The following is a 21,542-nucleotide window of genomic DNA, read 5'->3' as shown; positions in this document are numbered from 1 at the left end:
TGTTATATGCTCTAATGTAATCTAGGTTCCTAGGGCATATACTGTACCCTTGGTCCTTCTCCCCTGCCATTGCAGTTCTGCAGTTATAACTAGTGAGACAGGGCTTTACTGCTGACAGGTGAGTCTCACTCTGTACCTTGGGAGCAGCTGCAGCAGCTTCTGTGCTGATGTCTGCAGAAATTATTGATCCATGTAGCATTAAAATGACACATTTTGTATATTTGTACAAGTATTCTAATGTTTTTTTCTTTCTCATAGCTTACAAAGAATTTTATCTCTACCCAAAGCGAGCTGAAAACTCAGAAATGGAAAAGTTCATTAAAGTAAGGAAAATGCCTTGACATTGTAGAATTAGATATTTGCTACATTTAGTTGTACTTGGGGTAGAAATGCCATTCGGTGTAATAATAATAATTCAATAATTCACTTTAAATGCTATGTTTAGTAATTCCTTGTCTACAGTACACTTTCCAAAATCATTTTATTGTAAGATTATGAATATTTGTGTAAATCCTTCAGCATTGATCATGACCTAAAAATCTTGCTATTCTTGAAAAAAGATGAGGCACATAGTTTACTAACCAACCACACAGATGGCACCTTAGGTGTAAAATCTTTCTGTGGTTTGGGGTCTGCATTCAGGTCCATGCACCCGTTCCTGCCCGCATGTCAGACTTTGACAAGTGAATGTGTCCGTGCTGCTGCTATGTGTGCATCCACTTTTATGCGCTGCCTGCATGCAGCTCCAAAGTGGTTGCACACGCATCTGCCAGCGGCTCTGCATGTTGGACTAATTGGCCATCTGAATGAGCCCTTATTGAGTAAAATAAGCATTCCTAACTGAAAAGTGTTTCTAAAAGTGTGTAATAAATTTTCCTTGCATAATTCTTTACACTGTAGTCTCAACCAAGGTGTATCAGGGTGACACGTTAGTCTTTTTAATGCGTTTAAAGGCCTTATTTAAATATGGTGCAAAGATAGATGCCTGATAGTCTGAGGGCGACAATAATGCTGATTTGGCCCGCAATGAAATTGAGTTTGACACCCCTGCCCTAGGGTATGGTAAAATTCTAATTAGAAAATACTAAGGTAAATATGTAAGTTTGTTCATACATACTGATAATGAATTACCGAAGTATATATTTCAAACCTGCACCTGCTCCACTAGGCAGAACTATGTCGCCTGAATGGGATGGCCATGTATTCATATGACAGTTTTAATACAGTTTACATACCGTATTTGCCGGTATATAAGGCGACTGGGCGTATAAGACCCCCTAATTTTACATTTTTTTACGATTTTTTTGCCTGTACTCACCGTACAAGACGACCCCCCCTGATGAATACAAAGCCTGCTTGGATCGGCAGAGGCTGTAACATCATCAGCCCACGCCTCTCTGACTCTCAAAGCCAATCCGAGCAGGCTTCTGTATGTAGCCTGCTCGGATTGGCAGAGGTTGTTACTATAATCTGAGCAGGCTTTGTATTTATTTGCATACATCGCTCACCAGGATTGGCTAAGTGGTATATACTGTATGTAGCCGAAGATACATACAGTATTACCGCACATCCAGCAGGCATCTGAGCAGCTAACCTGGCGTATAAGACGACCCCTGCTTTTTGACCATTTATTTTAAGTGTAAAAGGTAGTCTTATACGCCAGCAAATACAGTATTTGAAATGGGCATGTTTTGATGCTGATATACTTTTATGTTCCTATATATCGGCAATTATTAAATGTGAACTCCAGGTGAACAGTCAAGTACAAGGAAGAAATACATATATGAGAGCTGATTTACCTTGCCGAAAGATTTGTAATTCTGTCCATCCAGTTCTGAGATTTATGCAGCTCTGCAAAACCAGAAATCTCTGTCTTGCAGGTCAAGTTACCTGACTTTTCTCTGCTGCACTACAGTAACACAGGTCTTATGATCGCGTACACACGACGGAATTCCGCTCAAGCTGTCTTGCGAACACACGGACACACCAAATTCCAACCGATTTTTGTTGTCGGAAATTCCGACAGAAACGGTCCGATGGGGCCTACACACGGTCGGAATTTCCGACCAAAAGCTCCCTTTGAACATTTGTTGGAAATTCTGAGCGTGTGCACACGGCATTACTTTTTGTTTACATGCAGCAACTTTATATCATTTGCACCTATTGAGAAATGGACTGCATTTAAAGGAAAAATGTGTGTGGCCAGAGTGCAGCTTTAAAGAAGAAGTATAACCAAAGCTTGTTTGGCTGTACTTCTCCTATGGATCACAGAAGTGCAATTCATTTTCATCAGACAGTGGGTTGAAGTCCGCTCTCTGTTGACGTCACAGAAGTCAGGTCAGGCATTGCGTCATCATGACAAAGGGCCAGATTCAGATAGATTTGTCTATCTATCTGCGGGCGTAACATATCTGCGATACGTTACGCCGCCGTAATTTAGGGCGCAAGTTTCGTATTCAGAAAGGACTTGCGCCCTTAGTTACGGCGGCGTAACGTATGTTGTCCGGCGTAAGCCTGCCTAATTTAAATGGGGATGATGTGGGTGTGTTTTATTTAAATGAATGGTGACCCCGCGAATCTGACGTATTTTACGAACGGCGCATGCGCCGTTCGTGAAAAAATCCCAGTGCGCATGCTCGAAATTACGCCGCAAATCGTCATTGCTTTAGACGTGAACGTAACTTACGCACAGCCCTATTCGCGAACGACTTGCGCAAACGACGTAAAATTTTCAAAACTCGACGCGTGAACGACGTCCATACTTAACATTAGCTACGCCTCATATAGCAGGGGTAACTTTACGCCGAAAAAAGCCTAACGTAAACGACGTAAAAAAATGCGCCGGCCGGACGTACGTTTCTGAATCGGCGTAAATACCTAATTAGCATATTCATCATACGGAAGCGCCACCTAGCGGCCAGCGTAAATATGCAGCCTAAGATACGACGGTGTAAGACACTTACGCCGGTCGGATCTTAGGGAAATTTTTGTGTAACTGATTATCTGAATCAGGCGCATAGATACGACCACGCACACTCAGAGATATGACGGCGTATCCGGAGATACGCCGTCGTATCTCCGTTCTGAATCTGGCCCAGTGTCTGTATCTGCCAGGTGCCTGGACCTACACCTGGCTCAGCCTCTCAGCGGGCTGCTGAGAGCCTTAGATGGCCACCCCCGCCACAGTCCAGTGAGCAAGGAGGGGGCAGAGCAGAGAGCTGTGACTGACAGTCTGCCGCTCTCTGCTCGGGGAACTGTCGAACCGAGCGATGGTGGTGTTCAATCGCTCGGTTCTCAGTGTAGAGGCGCCAGGGGAACAGATGCAGCATCAGACCCATGCTGCATCCATCTAGGTAAGTATGATACTAAAAAAAAAAACTTTACTTCACTTTTAAGGATGTATTATTGAATACAGAGGTGCATTCATTTGTGTTCTTCTATATCTGCCTGGAGTTCAACTTTAAAATATGCAAAAGTTAAGATGAATTAGGAAGAAAAAAAGTTGCGCTAAACCTTATATACAACTATGTTGTTAACGAATATAAAACAAACGTGAATTATAATGATCGACTAAAACATAACAATCATCATGTATCAATAAACCATGTGAGATAATACATAAAGCCTTCAGCAAGAGTCCTTGTATAAAAATAATTAAACGTTGGATCACATCTGTGACCGCAATGGAAAGACAAAGTAGGATGCTCCTTCACCAGTGAATAAAAGAGTCCTCAAAATGTGTAATCAGATGAATCACCAATACAGAGTGACAACCAATCAGCTGAAATCCTCCACCGACAAAGCATATAAATCTGCTTACCAGATCCCAGTGGTTCCTTGATTATAGGGGACCCCAGGTAGCATGAAGGTATAAGGGATTGCGAAGCCAAACGCTGGATGGAAGCAGCCTAATAGGAGTCATCACCTCGTTCCATTATTCCAAAACATTGATGTTCATGTTGCATAGATATGGAAAAAGACAAAAGGGGGGCCTCGATCGTGTAAAACCTTTTAAAACTTTAATATAAAAAAATTGTACATACTAAACACTCACAATTTTGCAGTGATTAGAAAGCCTTGTAGTCTGATGTCCCGGCCGGATACATACAGACAGACCCGTCCGTAGAGGAAAACCAAGCATCCTACTTTATCTTTCCATTGCGGTCACAGATGTGATCCAACGTTTAATTATTTTTATACATGGACTCTTGCTGAAGGCTTTATGTATTATCTCACATGGTTTATTGATACATGATGATTGCTATGTTTTAGTCGATCATTATAATCCATGTTTGTTTTATATTCGTTCATAACATAGTTGTATATAAGGTATAGCACAACTTTTTTTCTTTCTATATTCTTATCACTGTTTAATGTTACACAGTAAGTTGCAGCTTCACTTTTTGCTTCACTAGCAACCACTTTACACCCGTTTGATTCACGGGTTTTTCCATTGTTTTATTAGCGCAGTTCCCCCCCCCCCCTTTTTTTCAAGATAAATTAGGGTTAGTTTAAAGTTAAAGCAGAGGTTCACCCAAAAGTGAACCTCTGCTTTTCGGAATACACCCACCCCCCTCCGGTGTCACATTTGACACCGTTGTGTTCTGGGAAACACTCGACTCCCAAGAACACAGCGGGGACCAGTGGGAACTGCGACTCAAGCATGCGCAGTAGGGAACCGGGCAGTGAAGCCGCATCGTTTCACTTCCCGATTCCCTTACCGAGGATAGAGGCGGGGGAAGCCGAGAGTCGAGCTACTGCTCGGCCTTGGCTGCCGACGTCGCGGGCTTTTAAAAAAAGCTGCTGGCTTTTAAAAAAATGAATTTCAGGTGAAACCCCACTTTAAGATCACAAGACATGAACATGGACAAAATGTATGGTTCCTGTATAGAAATTGAGTACATTTTTTTTTACCTTTGCTCAGGTCAGACTGAATTGAAAATAGTGCCAGACTGAAATATAACTTTCCCTTTGACCTGTAGTCAGTGGCGGCTGGTGCTCAAAATTTTTGGGGGGGCGCAAACGAAAAAAAAAAAAAATTGCAGCCTCACTGTGCCCATCACATGCAGCCACTGTGCCATCAAACGCAGCCACTGTGCCATGCCACCAAATGCAGCCCCTGTGCCATCAATTGTCACCACTGTGCCATGCCATCAAACAGCAACTGTGCCATCAATTGTCACCACTGTGCCATACCATCAAACGTAGTCACTGTGCCATCAATTGTCACCACTGTGCCATGCCATCAAACGCAGCCACTGTGCCCCTCAACTGTTGCCACTGTGCCAATTGTCACCACTGTGCCCTTTAATTGTCACCACTGTGCCCCATGATGCCACTGTGCCCATTGTCACCACTGTGCCCATTGTCACCACTGTGCCCCATGATGCCACTGTGCCCATTGTCACCACTGTGCCCCATGATGCCACTGTGCCCATTGTCACTCACCACTGTGCCCCATGATGCCACTGTGCCCATTGTCACCTCTGTGCCCTTTGTCACCACTGTGCCAAATGTCACCTCTGTGCCCTTTGTCACCACTGTGCCCCATGATGCCACTGTGCCAATTGTCACCTCTGTGCCATTTGTCACCACTGTGCCCCATGATGTCACTGTGCCCCTTTCCCTGTAAAAAGCACTTACCTGAGGATTCCATGTGCTCCCTCGATGTCTTCTGCCGCTGTGGTGAAGCTTCAGCCAATCAGGTTCCTGATAACCAGAATCCGGGAACCTGATTGGCTGAAACGGCCGTTTGTCTTATACAATGAGCGCAGATTGCCTGCGCTCAGAGTATAGACAGCTGAGAGCCGGAGAAAAGCCTATCAGAGCCGCTGGCTTTGATAGGCAGTTCCCCTCAGCCAACCAGCTGCCGCTATTCGGATAACCGGCGTCCCGCATCCGGTTATCTGAATAGACCAGGCAGCGCTGGCAACCAGCAATAACATACATTCGTGCATTTATGCACGAATGTATGTTATTTGCGAGAGGGGGTGGCGCTGCAGCGCCCTCTATAGACGGCCGCCAGAACTGCGGCTAAAATGTCAAAATGACATTTTAGCAGAATAAAAGTTCTTAAAGGGCCCGTTTTTTTTTTTTTTTTTTTGTGACTGTGGGAGGGGGGGGCGGCGCCCGTGCGTCCCTATGGACAGGCCGCCACTGCCTGTAGTTCTCATTATATTTACTTCTGATCCTTTCCTAGATGGCCAAACCCAACATGGGAAGTACAGAGTTGTGGAAGCCTCTACAGTCCACCTGTCTTTTGAGACCCACATCTGGAACTCATAAAATCCTCCTCATCTCTGATGGTCACCTCCAAAATGAAAACCTTGCCTTCCAGATCCTAAAGAAAAATAAAAATCATATTAAATTGTTCACTTGTGGTGTAGGGTAAGTATTATTCCCTGACTGACTGTATCTGTTAACAATTTTCAAAGGTCTGGGTGCTGTTAAGTCCTTGTTTACACCAGAAGGTACATCCAAGAGTGCACTTTTTTACATGTTCCTGTACATTGCATTATGAAATGGAAATTAATGGACTGCTCTGTGCGCAAAAACGGATGGTACTGCAGTACTATGCATTTTAGAAATGTGCAAATATGGGCACAAATGCATGTGTAGGTAGGGTGCAGCAGAAGAACCCAGTCCCAGTGCAGTGAAATAACTTGTATTGCAATAATGTAGAAACAGTTCACAAATAACCCGATGGAAGGCAGCCCTACCGGGAACACTCATAGTTCCACCAGCCAGCGTGTAGAGAGCAAACTGTAGCCGAGTGTCAGCATCTGTAGAGAGGGGGGGAATGCAGCCTGGCCATCTTGTGCCCCACAGACAGGTGGGAACCTTTCCCTGACACTAGTTCTGTCCCTAACAGTGAAGGTACCTGTCCCTACTCTACCAACTTGCAAAAGTGAGCCAAACCTTAAAGCCAGGGTCTTAAAAAGGCTCTGCCTGACCCAATATGGCTGCCAGATACACTTGGGGTGGCAGCATCCAATTGGATGCTTCTCCAGTGACCCAGGAAACCATAGAGGAACAGTGAAATGGCCGAGAGTGCCACCTGCATGGGCAGACAGTAGACTGCACCTGCCTATATGTGCACATTTGCAAGATGTGTGATTAAGAATTAATGTCACGCGCGCTTGTCTGCAAAGGGGCAGTGTGTTTTTTTTCTTTATCGTACACCACGGGACACAGAGCCAAACATTACATAATGGGTTAAGGGTCACCAGCGGTGATTGGACACTGGCACAACCAATCGAAGACAGTTCCCCTCCATATAACCCCTCCCATTAGGGAAGTAACTACATTTTTAAGAGCTACACTTTTGGGCCCATCCAAGATGCCCAAGATGTTATGCCAAAACTGGATGGTATCTGGGCCTCGCGGATGAGGTGTCGCCTGTAATGTCTCTCTTTGGAGGACTGGGCTCTAGGGTACAGTACTTTCGCTATTATACACTAAAAGTCCTGGCAGAGTCTTTTACAAGGCCCAGGGAAGAGGCCTTCTTTAAGTAGTAACCCATATCCCTGAAGGTTGGCACGCATACCCTGCCGTGATGGGGAAAGATTGGTTATGCTTGGCAGAAAACCTGCGGCAGGGACAAGGTAAGCCAGGAAAGAGTCCTAAGTTTTAAACTTAAGGACCTTTCCTATTTAGCGTAGGTGTCTTTTTTTCTGGCCGCAACTGGGGGTAATAAGAGCTGAGTTCCACTCACCATGCTCCAGAGCAGTGTGAGTTCCTTCAGACAGCACACTCCTTCTGCTGCAGAAGCTCTGCCATGTACGGCTGCCTTCCTCCTCCTCTCAGGCAGGTATCAGGGGGATCTTTCTCATGTTTTGAGTACCGCCATTACCCCTAGGTTGCGTGCGCGCGCACAGTGGTGTGCTTTATGCCATCAGCAATGCGAGGAGGGGGGCCTGTGAGCATGCACGGTGGTGGGCACGAAGTTCAGATGGCAAACACAGGCAGGAAGTGATAAGAAGAGCCTTACATGCCTGAAAATTTCCTTGAAGGGCATGCAAGGTCTCCATGTGGTTGGCTGAGCACTCCCAAGATAAGACACCTACTGTAGCATGAAACTGTGTTATTAGTTGCATACTTATATGTAGATTGCTAAACTAGCACAGTAGTATATGCATTTGTTGGTACCTTGGCTTTGCTTGGTAATATGTCTTTCCAAAGAAGAAATTCTGGGACTAAAATCAAAAAAGCATTGCGGCCTAAGACAGGGGGCTCTAGTTGTGCCTGCTCGGTACCTTCCTCTCCTGTAATGTCTTATGCACCTGTACAGGATGAGCCATTACCTCTATCTGGAGTAGCAGCCTCTCCTGTGGTGCCTGTGCCTGCATATGTCACTGAGGACAACTTAGAAGGGAGAATCGCTGCGCTAATCGCAAAGTCCTCAGAAAAAAAAAAAGCGAAGCAGGTCTCCTTCTGTTGTTTTGGGTCTCTTTTCAGAGAAATCTGAGGAGGATGAGGCCCAGGGCTCGAGTCCTGCGGGAACGCATGGGAACGACGTCCCTGCAGTTTTTACTCAGCAGGAACGCCGTTCTCGTTAGCAGCTGTGGCTGCTTACACGCTGCTCCAGGCACGCTCTGCCAATGAGGGCACACTGCCGAGGGAACTCCTAGACTCCTCCTCAGCTCTGACACAGCTGAAGGGAGACCGGGGATGCAGAAGATTTTCTGCCTCTGTGCCGATTTCTGAAGATAAGGTCAGGTAGGCATGACTTTCTATGTGGAGGAAGGAGGGGGTGGGAATTCCTGCCTGGGGGAGTTTATTTTGGTGGGGAGGTTAAGGAATGGGGGTGGGTTTGCTTTTGGAGAAGGACCCCCCCCTGTAAGTTTCTTGTAGAGAAGTTTACAGGGGGTGGTTATTGGTATGGATTTGCTTCTGGGTGGAAAGTTTGTTGAATGAAGGGAGATATTCTTTAGCATTAGAAATGAGGGATATATTTTCGCCTTGAGGTGTGATCGGAGACAGGGGGGTTAATATTGTGGGGATATATGAGGGATGGTGGTGTTTTGCAGTGGGGAGTTTTGCTTGGGGGTGGGGGGTTCTTAAGCGGTAGAGGGGGGGGGATTCCTTTAATTCACACTGTTGTGACTCTGCAAGGTGCATTTTGTGTGGGCATGGCAGCCCATTTATACTGTATGGGCTGCTGTTCCTCCTTAAATACAAAGAAAAGGTCGAAAGGACCCTCCATCATTTCTGGAGTCACAGCCCGCACAGGAATCGCAAATGCAGAGCAGTTTCCAGTGTGGGTGTGATTCCTAGTGCAGCACGCCATTAGAATTAAGGGCCGGTTCATACTGCTGCAATGCGGGAACCCTGCAAATCCACTGGGGGTTCCCACATCGCATGTCTCCTGCCGGTAGTTCACACTGCCCCATGTGAACTGCTGGGAGTGCCAATTAAGACTTAATGGCACCCCCAAATCAGTTTGCATATCGCAGTGCGATCTGCAAATTCAGACAGGAATTGGATCGCATGGGTGCACCCGTCCTCCCCTACCTCGGTCCGCCTATTTTTCCTCCTCCTCCAGCGACCGCTGTAACAAAGTCCCAGCTCTAGTGATAGGGGGAACACTGATCCAATGGCAAATTGAATCAGTGTGATGTAAATTATAGGAGCCAGGACGTTGTTACAGCGGCCACTGGAGGAGGAGGAGGTGGACTGAGGGAGGGTAGGATGGGGTCGCGCTGGGATATTCAAATCCCAGATTCCGACACATGCCAGGCTTCATTGCTAGACACAGATCAGGCTGCATTGCTGCACACTGATCAGGCTGCATTTGATGGGCACTGGCAAGGTTGCATTTGATGGGCACTGGTAAGGCTGCATTTGATGGGCACTGATCAGGCTGCATTTGATGGGCACTGATCAGGCTGCATTTGATGGGCACTGATCAGGCTGCATTTGATGGGCACTGATCAGGCTGCATTTGATGGGCACCGATCAAGCTGCATTTGATGGGCACTGATCAAGCTGCATTTGATGGGCACTGGTAAGTCTGCAATAATGGGCTCTGATCAGGCTGCATTTGATGGGCTCTGATCAGGCTGCATTTGATGGCCACTGATCACGCTGAATTTTATGGGCACTGGTAAGTCTGCATTACTGGGCTCTGATCAGGCTGCATTTGATGGGCTCTGATCAGGCTGCATTTGATGGGCACTGATCACGCTGAATTTTATGGGCACTGGTAAGTCTGCAATAATGGGCACTGATCAGGCTTCATTTGATGGGCACTGAGGAGTGAGCGGCCCAGGACCTGGGCCCCACTTTGCACAATCAATACAGGCAGCCAGAGGAAAGGGGCCCTAGGCGGGCATGCTCAGCACTCCCAGCCTTACTCTTCTGCACAGACCAACACATGTGTGCGGACACCTTGTGGTAGCAGGGGCCCCACACATCGGAGCCTGCATAGAAATATAGTGCAGAAAGGGCCCCCAGTTGTTGCAACTTGTTTTAGAAATTCCCTGCGAGGGAACCATTCTTACACAGTGTGGTGTGTTTTATTGTTGGTATAGCATACAGATTAAATTATTTTGTTGTTACATCTGTGCTATATTTATTTGTTTAATGCATGTGAATTTTAGATGTGTCCTTGACTCGTAAACTGGCACTTCACAATAAATATTGCAATTTTTTCATTTAAAAAAGTAGTACATAAAACATACATATACTGTGTGTGTGTGTGTGTGTGTATATATATATATATATATATATATATATATATATATATATATATATATATATATATATATATATATATATATATATATATATATACCGTATTTATCGGCGTATAACGCGCACTTTTTCCCCCTTAAAATCAGGGGGAAATCGTGGATGCGCGTTATACGCCAATGTCATTTTCGTTTACCAATTGGGGGGGGCGGGGGTGTCGTGCCGGCCGTCCCACCTCGCATGGGACAGCCCGCCGGCGTACTAAAAATATGTAAAAAAAGTCCCTTCTCTCCTCTTCTTGCTCCTCCTCCCCCTCCGAGTGTAGCTTCAGATTGGAGGAGGAGAGGAGGAGGAGGAGACTGTGTGTGTGGTTTGAGCGGGAGACTGTGTGGTTTGATCCCAACCTGATCGGCTTTGCGGGCATCTGTGGGGACCCAATCCGGCGCTGTCTTGAACGGGTATCAACACCCGGAGACCTGATCCGACGTGATCCGTGAGACGTGCGGGAGTACAGACAGGACTACAGACGCTGACGCCGAAGCTAGGTGAGTGGAGCGGCTCATGCTGTGACAGGAGAAGCAGGTAGGAGTATCCCCCCCCCACCCATACAGCACTCACAGGCAGTTTGAAAACTGAGATCTATGTGTAACGTGCTGGGATGTGATCTATGTGTAATGTGCTGTGATGTGATCTATGTGTAATGTGCTGGGATCTGTGTAATGTGCAGGGGGGCTTTGGAATATAAAAGGGGCTGTTGAAAGTTTTTTTCCTGAAACTTCCCTCTTAAAATTAGGGTGCGCGTTATACGCTGGTGCGCGTTATACGCCGATAAATACGGTATATATATAATATATATATACATACACACATGCAATTTATTTTTGAGGTGGGTGGGGAATCTTGGGTGAGTTTCCACACTTTTTTTCCCAGGACTTGACCCCAGATGAGGCCCCATCAGGGGATGAGGACTCGGAGTAATCAGTAATATCAGAGTAACCTTTTTCTGCTTCCCAAGTTCTGAAATTACAGGTGCAATGTTATGCTGAAGCGGTACGCTCTACATTTAGATTACCCTCTTCTGAAGTAACTGAATCACCTCGGAAAGGCACAAGCAGCCTGTGGGGATTTTAATTAACCCAGAGAGGAGTCTCTGTGTTCATTAAAATCCCCACAGGCTGCTTGTGCCTTTCCGATTCATTCTTTATTGGAGAATCTGATTTACGCAGACTGGAAACACCCAGTTAAGCGTTTTTCTCCTCCTAGGAAGTTTGAAGTTCTTTATCCTATGGAGGAGAATTTACCAAGAAGTGAAGTCTGCCTGCTGTGGATGCAGCTATGTCTTGTGTAAATAAAAGCCTAACTTGTCTGGTGGACATTGCCCAGGTATTTAAAGACCCTTCTAAGAAGAAATTGGAATCTTTATTAAGGTCTTACTTTCTCCTAGCAGGCGCAGTAATCCAACCTGCTGTGGTGGCGGTTGGTATGTGTTAGGCCTTAAAGGACCAGGTGAAACGGGATGAAAGATCTGCCTTTGGTGCAGATCAAATTTTGGGAGAATATGCCTAGGGCCTTATGTTTCACAGTGGATGCCATTACAGATTCTATTCAACAGGCATCTCGCCTTACGCTCCATAGGGATGAGCCGAACACCCCCCCCCCCCCCCCCGTTCGGTTTGCACCAGAACCTGCAAACAGACCTAAAGTTTGTGTGAACTTTAGAACCCTGTTAACTACTAGCCGACCAGCCGCCGTCATTCTACGGCGGCAGGTCGGCTCTCCTGGGCAGGAGCTCGTAGCTCTACGTCGGCTCTTTGAGCGGCCACTAAGGGCGCGTGCGCGCCCCCCGCTCGCTCCCGACTCCCGTGCGTGTGCCCGGCGGGCTCGATCGCTGCCGGGCACCCGCGATTGCTCGTTACAGAGCGGGGACACACAGCTCTCAGTCCTGTCAGGGGGGGAAATGCTGATCTTCTGTTCATACAATGTATGAACAGAAGATCAGTGTTTCCCCTAGTGAGGCCACCCCCCCACAGTAAGAACACACCCAGGGACATACTTGACCCCTTCCCCGCCCCCTAGTGTTAACCCCTTCACTGCCAGTGGCATTTTTATAGTAATCCAATGCATTTTTATAGCACTGATCGCTATGAAAATGCCAATGGTCCCAAAAATGTGTCCGAAGTGTCCGCCATAATGTCGCAGTACCGAAAAAAAATCGCCGATCGCCGCCATTACTAGTAAAAAAAAATATATTAATATAAATACCATAAAAATACCCCCTATTTTGTCAACTCTATAACTTTTGCGCAAACCAATCAATAAACGCTTATTGCGATTTTTTTTACGAAAAATATGTAGAAGAATACGTATCGTCCTAAACTGAGGAAAAAAAATGTTTTTTTTATATATTTGTGGGGGATATTTATTATAGCAAAAAGTAAAAAATATAAATTTTGTTCAAAATTGTCGCTCTATTTTTGTTTATAGCGCAAAAAATAAAAACCGCAGAGGTGATCAAATACCACCAAAAGAAAGCTCTATTTGTGGGAAAAAAAGGACGCCAATTTTGTTTGGGAGCCACGTCGCACGACCGCGCAATTGTCTGTTAAAGCTGCGCAGTCCCGAATCACAAAAAGTGCTCTGGTCTTTGGGCAGCAATATGGCCCGGGGGTTAAGTGGTTAAAGTCTTTGGGACTCGAACGTTTGAAATCTAAAGTGCTAATTTTAAAGGCTAATATGCAAGTTATTGTCCTAAAAAGTGTTTGGGGACCTGGGTCCTGCCCCAGGGGACATGTATCAATGCAAAAAAAGTTTTAAAAACGGTTGTTTTTTTGGAAGCAGTGATTTTAATAATGCTTAAAGTGAAACAATAAAAGTGAAATATTCCTTTAAATTTCATACCTAGGGGGGTGTATATTTCATACCTAGGGGGGTGTATAATATGCCTGTGAAGTAGCGCTTGTTTCCCGTGCTTAGAACTGTCCCTGCACAAAGTGTAATTTCTGAAGGAAAAAAAGTCATTTAAAAATCACTCATGGCTATAATGAATTGTCGGCTCCCGGCAATTCAGAGAAAAGTCATTCATAATTTTTATTTATTTTTTTAAAGCATGGGGGTCCCCCCAAATTCAATTACCAGGCCATGCAGATCTGGTATGGATATTAAGGGGAACCCCGCATTAAATTTAAAAAAGGTTCCCCCCAAATATCCATTCCAGACCCTTCAGGTTCCCCCCTCCTGAACCGTACCAGGCCACATGCCCTCAACATTGGGAGGATGCTTTGGGGGTTTGTGACCCCTCAAAGCACCATGTCCTCATGTTGATGGGGACAAGGGCCTCATCCCTACAACCCTTATCCAGTGGTTGTGGGGGTCTGCGGGCGGGGGGCTTATCGGAATGTGGAAGACCCCTTTAACAAAGGGGACCCCCAGATTCCGGCACCCCCCCCCATGTGAATTGGTAATGGGGTACATTGTACCTCTACCATTTCACAAAGAAATTGTAAAAAAATTGTAAAAAAATAAAAAACACACACACCGTGGAGAAAGTCCTTTATTAAAAAAAATAATAATCCAGCGGTGGTAATCCACTCTCGGTCTCCGCTCCAACGCTGTCGGTATCCTGCGATGGGTGATCTCCTCTGCGCCGGGCTCCAGCGATGAGAAGATCTCCTCTTCATACAGGTCTGGGATCCAGCGATGAGATGTCCATCTAGCGCACGCATTGCCTGTCTCAAACCTGAGACAGCCTGGCGAATGATGCGGCTTCAGCAGTGACAGCTCTTATGTAGGTGAGGGCGGGGCCACCCGTCACGTGACCCCATACCCCTCTGACGCAAGTGAAAGCCCAGGCTTCCCCGGTGACGTGCGGGTGACCCCGCCCCCTCTGATGTAACGCAGGTTTGCCGTTACATCAGAGGGGGGCGGGCCATCCATCACGTCACTGGGGAAGCCTGGGCTCTCCCTTGCGTCAGAGGGGGACGGGGTCACGTGACGGGTGGCCCCGCCCTCACCTACATAAGAGCTGTCACTGGCTGAAGCTGCGTAAGTGGATTACCACCGCTGTATTTTCTATTTTTATTTTTTAATAAAGGACTTTCTTCACGTTGTTTTTTTTTTTTTTTTTACAATTCTTTACACTTTCTTAGTGAAATGGTAGAGGTACAATGTACCCCATTACCAATTCACATAGGGGGGGCCGGGATCTGGGGGTCCCTTTTTGTTAAAGGGATCTTCCTGATTCCAAAAAAGCCCCCTGCCCGCAGCCCCCTACAACCATTGGGTAAGGGTTGTGGGGATGAGGCCCTTGTCCACATCAACATGGGGACATGGTGCTTTGAGGGGTCACAGACCCCCAAAGCCTTCTCTCAATGTTGAGGGCATGTGGCCTGGTACGGTTCAGGAGAGGGGGCCGCTCTCTTGTCCCCCCTCTTTTCCTGTGGCCTGCCAGGTTGCATGCTCGGATAAAGGGTCTGGTGTGGATTTTTGGGGGAACACCACGCCATTTATTTTTTCACATTTGGGGTGGAGTTCCCCTTAAAATACACACCAGACCTGAAGGGTCTGGAATGGATATTTGGGGGAACCCCCACATCATTTTTTTTTATTTGATGCAGGGTTCCCCTTAATATCCATACCAGACCTGAAGGGCCTGGTAGTTGAATTTGGGCGGACCCTCACGTTTTTTTTTTTTTATGAATTACTTTTCTCTGAATTGCCGGGAGCAGACATTCCATTATAGCCGCAAATGATTTTAAATTACTTTTTTTTTCCTTCAGAAATTACACTTTGTGCAGGGACAGATCTAAGCATGGGAAACAAGCGCTAATTCACAGGCATACTATACACCCCCCCCCCCCCCGGTACAAAATTTAAAGGAATATTTCACTTTTATTGTTTCACTTTAACTATTATGAAAATCACTTCTCCCGAAAAAACCGACTGTTTTTTAAAACTTTTTTTTGCATTGATACATGTCCCCTGGGGCAGGACCCAGGTCCCCAAACACTTTTTAGGACAATAACTTGCATATTAGCCTTTAAAATGAGCACTTTAGATTTCTCCCATAGACTTTTACAGGGTGTTCCGCAGCTTTTCGAATTTGCTGCGAACACCCCAAATTGTTCGCTGTTCGCCGAACAGGCAATGTTCGAGTCGAACATGAGTTCGACTCGAACTCAAAGCTCATCCCTAATGCTCCAGCTGGTGCATATGTGCATGATTTTTTGGCTAAATCATTGGTCAGCAGAAGCCCCATGCAAAAGACTTTTGGCCAGTTTCCCCTTCCATGGCGAACGCCTCTTTTGGGATGATTTGGAAAAATATATCCAAAAGATATTAAGCGGTAAGACGACTCTGTTGCCAGAGAAGAATAAAAACAAGTGTCCTTGTTTAAAACGTTCTATCTCCCTGGCTCCGGGAAGATCTGCCTCCAGCCATTGGCGACGGCATTTTCAGCCAGCCACAAAGGCTAAAGAAAACCAGGCCAGAAGAATAAGAAGCCATGGGGTTCAAAAGCTAACAAGCAAGAGCCCAAATCCTCAGTTTTCAGCGGCACGGCAGACAGAAATCCAGGACAAGTGGGTAGTATCCACAGTATCCCTAGGGTACAAACTGGAATTTTCGAGAGATCCCATCTTCTCGGTTCCGAAGTTCAAGGCTCTCCAAAGAACCACTAAAAAGAGGATCCTTCTTTAAAGCATTGGATCACTTGCTGTCTCAAGGGATGATTACAGAAGTACCCCTAAAAGAGCAAGGTTCAGGTTTTTATTCAAACCTGATTGTGATTCCAAAACCAAATGGAGACGTCAGACCCATCCTGGATCTAAGATCTCTAAATCAGTTTCTGAACATTCGCCATTTTCCGAATGAAAACTATTCAATCCGTGGTCGCCACCTTACAAGGGACAGTTCTAAGCACGGGAAACAAGCGCTACTTCACAGGCATATTATACACCCCCCTAGGTATGAAATATACACCCCCCTAGGTATGAAATTTAAAGGAATATTTCACTTTTATTGTTTCACTTTAAGCATTATTAAAATCACTGCTTCCAAAAAAACAACCGTTTTTAAAACTTGTTTTGCATTGATACATGTCCCCTGGGGCAGGACCCAGGTCCCCGCTTATTTGGGAAGATGGTGGCCTCTTTCGAGGAGGCTGTCCCTTACGCCCAATTTCATTCGAGACTACTACAAGCTGTATCTTAGCCGCCTGGAACAGGAAGATCCAAGTTCTGGATTTACCCATATGCCTGTCTTCACAAGTGTGCCAAAGCTTCAGTTGGTAGTTAAAAACCAAAAACTTGTGGAAAGGAAGATCCTTTCTCCCAGTCACCTGGAAGGTGGTGTCTACGGATGCCAGCCTAATAGGCTGGGGAGCAGTGTTAAAAGAAGCTTTAGCCCAGGGAACCTGGGCCAAGACCGAAGAGAACCTGCCCATCAACATACTAGAGATTTGGGCAGTATACCTAGCCCTCAGAACCTGGACACACAGGTTACAGGGCCACCCTGTTTGGATTCAATCCGACAATGCTACTGCAGTAGCTTACATCAATCACCAAGGAGGCACCCGCAGTCAGGGTGCTCAGAAGGAGGTGAATCGGATTTTGACATGGGCAGAAGATCATGTTCCTTGTCTCTCTGCAATCTTCATTCCAGGGGTAGAAAACTGGCAAGCGGACTATCTGAGTTGCTAGCAGCTGTTACCAGGAGAGTGGTCCCAGATATCTTTCAAGCAATATGCCAGTGTTGGAGGACCCCGGATGTAGACCTGCTAGCTTCCAGGTTCAACAGGAAGTTGGACAACTTTGTATCCAGGATGAGAGATCCTCTGGCCTACGGATCGGATGCTCTAATAATTCCCTGGAATCAGTTCTTACTGATCTATTAATTTCCTCCGATTGCCCTCTTAGAAAGGCTACGTTACCGGATCAAGAATGAGGAAATTCCAGTAATCCTGGTGGCCCCAAATTGGACCAGAAGGCCCTGGTTCGCAGAGATCATAAAGATGACTGTAGGAAAACCTTGGAAGTTTCCACTTCGTCATGACCTGCTGTCGCAGGGTCCAGTGTTCCATCCTTCCTTTCAAAAGCAAAATTTCACGGTCTGGCTACTGAGACCCACATTAAAAAAAAAAAAATAGGGATCTCAGGTCCAGTGCTTTCTACACTTAATAATGCAAGAAAGCCAGCCTCCAGGCTTATCTATTATAGAGTCTTGAAGGCATATGTTTCCTGGTGTGAAACCAAGAAATGGAATCCTAATAAGTATGACATAAATTGGGATTCTCTCCTTTTGCCAGTTAGGAGTGGATATGAAATTAGCCCTTAGTACCATCAGAGGTCAAATATCGGCTATATCAGTCTTTTTTCAAAGATTGCTGGCATCTCTTTCCCTAGTTTGGGCTTTCATTCAGGGGGTACTGCGGAACAATCCGCCAGTCATGTCTCCATTGTGCCCATGGCATTTGAATTTGGTATTATCAGTGTTGCAAAGGCAACCCTTTGAACCTATTCGCCATATTCCTTTGATCCTTTTGAGCACTTTCCTCTTGTGACCCCACTCACCAAAATGGGTCAGGGTAAGCTTTGCAGTCTGGGGTCACAAAAGCTGTGATCTATATGATTTGCTATATGGGGAATTAATTCTCAGAAGCCTCTCTATAATGCACGCCGATCAGCGGCAGACCTGGATTGTTACACTGATGCCTGTTCATTCAGCTATCTTGTAAGTAGCGCCCTAATTGCGCAATTAGCGGTAATTCACTAATAGTCCTTTCTCTGTCTCCGGTCTCTTTGAGCATGGTTGATCCACTCTGAAATGTCTGCAAGAACATCTTTATAGAGAGGCTTCTGAGAATCAATACCCCATATACCAGATCATATAGATCACAGCTTTCTTGACCCCAGACTGCAAAGCTGAGGGTCCATAAATTTTGGTGAGTTGGGTCACAAGAGGGGAGTGTGGCACACGACACCTGTAATTATTTTTGGAGCACTTATGCACTTTCAATTTTGGAGTACCCAGCACTTAAAAATAAAGAGATTTTTAATACAGCTTACCTGTAAAATCTTTTTCTTGGAGTACATCACGGGACACAGAGCGGCATATTCATTACTATATGGGTTATATGGAGTACCTTCAGGTGATGGACACTGGCAATCTCAAACAGGAAATGCCCCTCCCTATATAACCCCCTCCCATAGGAGGAGTACCTCAGTTTTGTAGCAAGCAGTATGCCTCCCAAAATGGTCCCCAAAAGAGGGGTGGGAGCTCTGTGTCCCGTGATGTACTCCAAGAAAAAGATTTTACAGGTAAGCTGTATTAAAAATCTTTTTCTTTATCGTACATCACGGGACACAGAGCGGCATATTCATTACTATATGGGATGTCCCAAAGCAATGCTTACAATGAGGGGAGGGAGAACATCTCCAAGACAAAAGGATTTAATTTAGAGATATACTCAAATCATAATAAATCCAACTTAGTTGAGAAAAATAATTTTAAATTTAACTCAAAAAAAGGGGAGCCCCCGGAATCCGAGGGTCTCAAACTGCAGCCTGCAGTACTGCCTGCCCAAAGGCTGTATCAGTATTCCTTCTTACGTCCAACTGGTAGAATTTTGTAAACGTGTGGACAGAAGACCAGGTTGCCGTCTTGCAAACTTGAGCCATAGAGATCTGGTGGTGTGCTGCCCAGGAGGCGCCCATGGCCCTAGTAGAATGAGCCTTTAATGATAACGGAGGAGGCAACCCTTTCAAGCCGTAGGCCTGAGTGATTAACTGTTTAATCCACTTTGAGATGGTGGATTTTGCAGCTGCCTGCCCCTTCTTGGGCCCATCCGGTAAAATGAACAACACATCTGTTTTCCGGATCTTCTCTGTAGCTTTAATATAGGCCTTCATGGCCCTGACAATATCCAAGGTATGCAGCAACCCTTCCTTTCTGGAAGTAGGTTTAGGAAAGAAGGATGGTAATACCAAATCCTGGTTTAGATTAAAACTGGATATAACCTTTGGTAGGAAGGAAGGATGAGGGCGGAGAACGACCTTGTCCTTATGTAAAATAAGATATGGTTCCTTACAGGATAAGGCGGCCAGTTCCGATACTCTTCTGGCGGAAACTATGGCGACCAAAAATACTAACTTCCTTGTCAGTAGAACCAAAGGAATTTCAGTCAACGGCTCAAAAGGTTGTTTCTGTAAACTTGACAGAACAAGATTTAAATCCCACGGAGAAAGCGGGGATTTAACTGGAGGATTAATACGTAAGACCCCTTGAAGGAAGGTCTTAACCAGCGAGTGGGTGGCCAGCGGCCGCTGAAACCACACTGACAAAGCTGAAATCTGTCCCTTGATTGTGCTTAATGCCAGTCCTTTATCCACTCCAAGCTGGAGAAAACGTAATACTCTATCGATGGTAAACTTGCGAGAAAGCCATCGTTTGGACTCACACCAGCCTACATAGGCCTTCCAGACCCTGTAATAAATCACCCTAGAGACCGGTTTCCTGGCTCTGATTAGGGTAGAGATTACTTTCTGAGACAGACCTCTACCCCTGAGAATCAGGGATTCAGCTTCCAGGCCGTCAAATTTAGATGCCGTAAGGCAGGGTGGAGGATCGGACCTTGCGATAGCAGGTCTGGCCGTAGAGGAAGAGTCCAAGGGTCTCCCACTACCATCTTTAGGATTAGTGAATACCATGCCCTTCTGGGCCATGCTGGAGCTACCAGGATGACTGGTATGTGCTCCACCCTGATCCTGCGCAGCAGGCGGGGTAGTAACTGGAGCGGGGGAAAAGCATAAAGAAGTTTGAACTGATGCCAAGGGCAAACCAGCGCATCGGTTCCGCAGGCCATCGGATCCCTTGAGCGGGATATGAACCTGTCTAGCTTCTTGTTGAGTCTCGATGCCATGACATCCACGTCCGGCACTCCCCATCTTTGGCAGAGTGCTTGAAAGATTTGTGGATGTAGAGACCATTCCCCCGGCAACAGAGTCTGGCGACTTAAGAAGTCCGCCTGAAGGTTGTCCACTCCTGGAATGAATATTGCCGATATGCAGGGCACATGAGCCTCTGCCCATAGGAGAATCAAGCTCACCTCTCTCTGAGCGGCTTGACTCTTGGTTCCCCCTTGGTGATTTATGTATGCCACGGCCGTGGCATTGTCCGATTGAATTCTCACCGGGAACCCCTGCAATTTGGACGTCCAAGCCCTGAGGGCTAGTCGAGCAGCTTTGAGCTCCAAGATGTTGATGGGCAACTGCCTCTCTGGCTTTGCCCAAGTACCCTGGCGAGTGCAACCATCCAAAATTGCTCCCCAGCCCGTCAGGCTGGCGTCTGTGGTTACTAGCTTCCAAGCCACTGGGCTGAAAGACTTCCCCTTCACTAGATTCTGGGGGTCTAACCACCAACACAGACTTTGTCGGACTCTTGATGAGAGCGGCAAAGGGATATCCAAGGCCTGTGGCCTCCTGCTCCATGCTGACAGGATGGCTGCCTGCAGGATGCGAGTGTGGCTCTGGGCGTACGGTACCGCCTCGAATGTGGCTACCATCTTGCCTAGTAACCGCATACATAGGCGAATAGTTGGTTCCTTTTTGCTTAGAACCAATAGGAATAATTCCTTGATGGCTTTGACCTTCCTCAGAGGTAGAAACACTATTTGTTGTTCTGTGTCTAACCTCATGCCGAGATATTCCAACTGCCTTGTGGGCTGGAATGCTGACTTTTCTCGATTTAGGACCCAGCCGAACCTCTCGAGGTATTGGACAGTGAGGGCCACTGCTCGTTCCAAGCCAGGAGACGAGTGATCTATGACTAGGAGGTCGTCCAGGTATGCTAGGATCGTG

General features: G+C 46.2%; 1 protein-coding gene across 3 annotated transcripts in view; it reads left to right on the top strand.

Moving 5' to 3' along the window:
• Window positions 1-21,542, top strand: part of PARP4 (poly(ADP-ribose) polymerase family member 4) — a 381,003-nt gene that overhangs the window by 214,942 nt on the left and 144,519 nt on the right. For all 3 annotated transcript variants that reach the window (XM_040340552.1, XM_040340551.1, XM_040340554.1), the window contains 2 exons: window positions 259-323; window positions 6,200-6,387. In XM_040340552.1, coding sequence (XP_040196486.1) covers window positions 259-323; window positions 6,200-6,387 — 253 coding nt within the window. The remainder of the gene's footprint in view (window positions 1-258; window positions 324-6,199; window positions 6,388-21,542) is intronic.

The sequence above is a fragment of the Rana temporaria genome, chromosome 2 (assembly GCF_905171775.1).
Source record: "Rana temporaria chromosome 2, aRanTem1.1, whole genome shotgun sequence".
In the NCBI taxonomy this organism is placed as follows: domain Eukaryota; kingdom Metazoa; phylum Chordata; class Amphibia; order Anura; family Ranidae; genus Rana; species Rana temporaria.
Note: the sequence above shows the minus strand (reverse complement) of the source record. Positions and strands in the feature narration are given on the sequence as shown.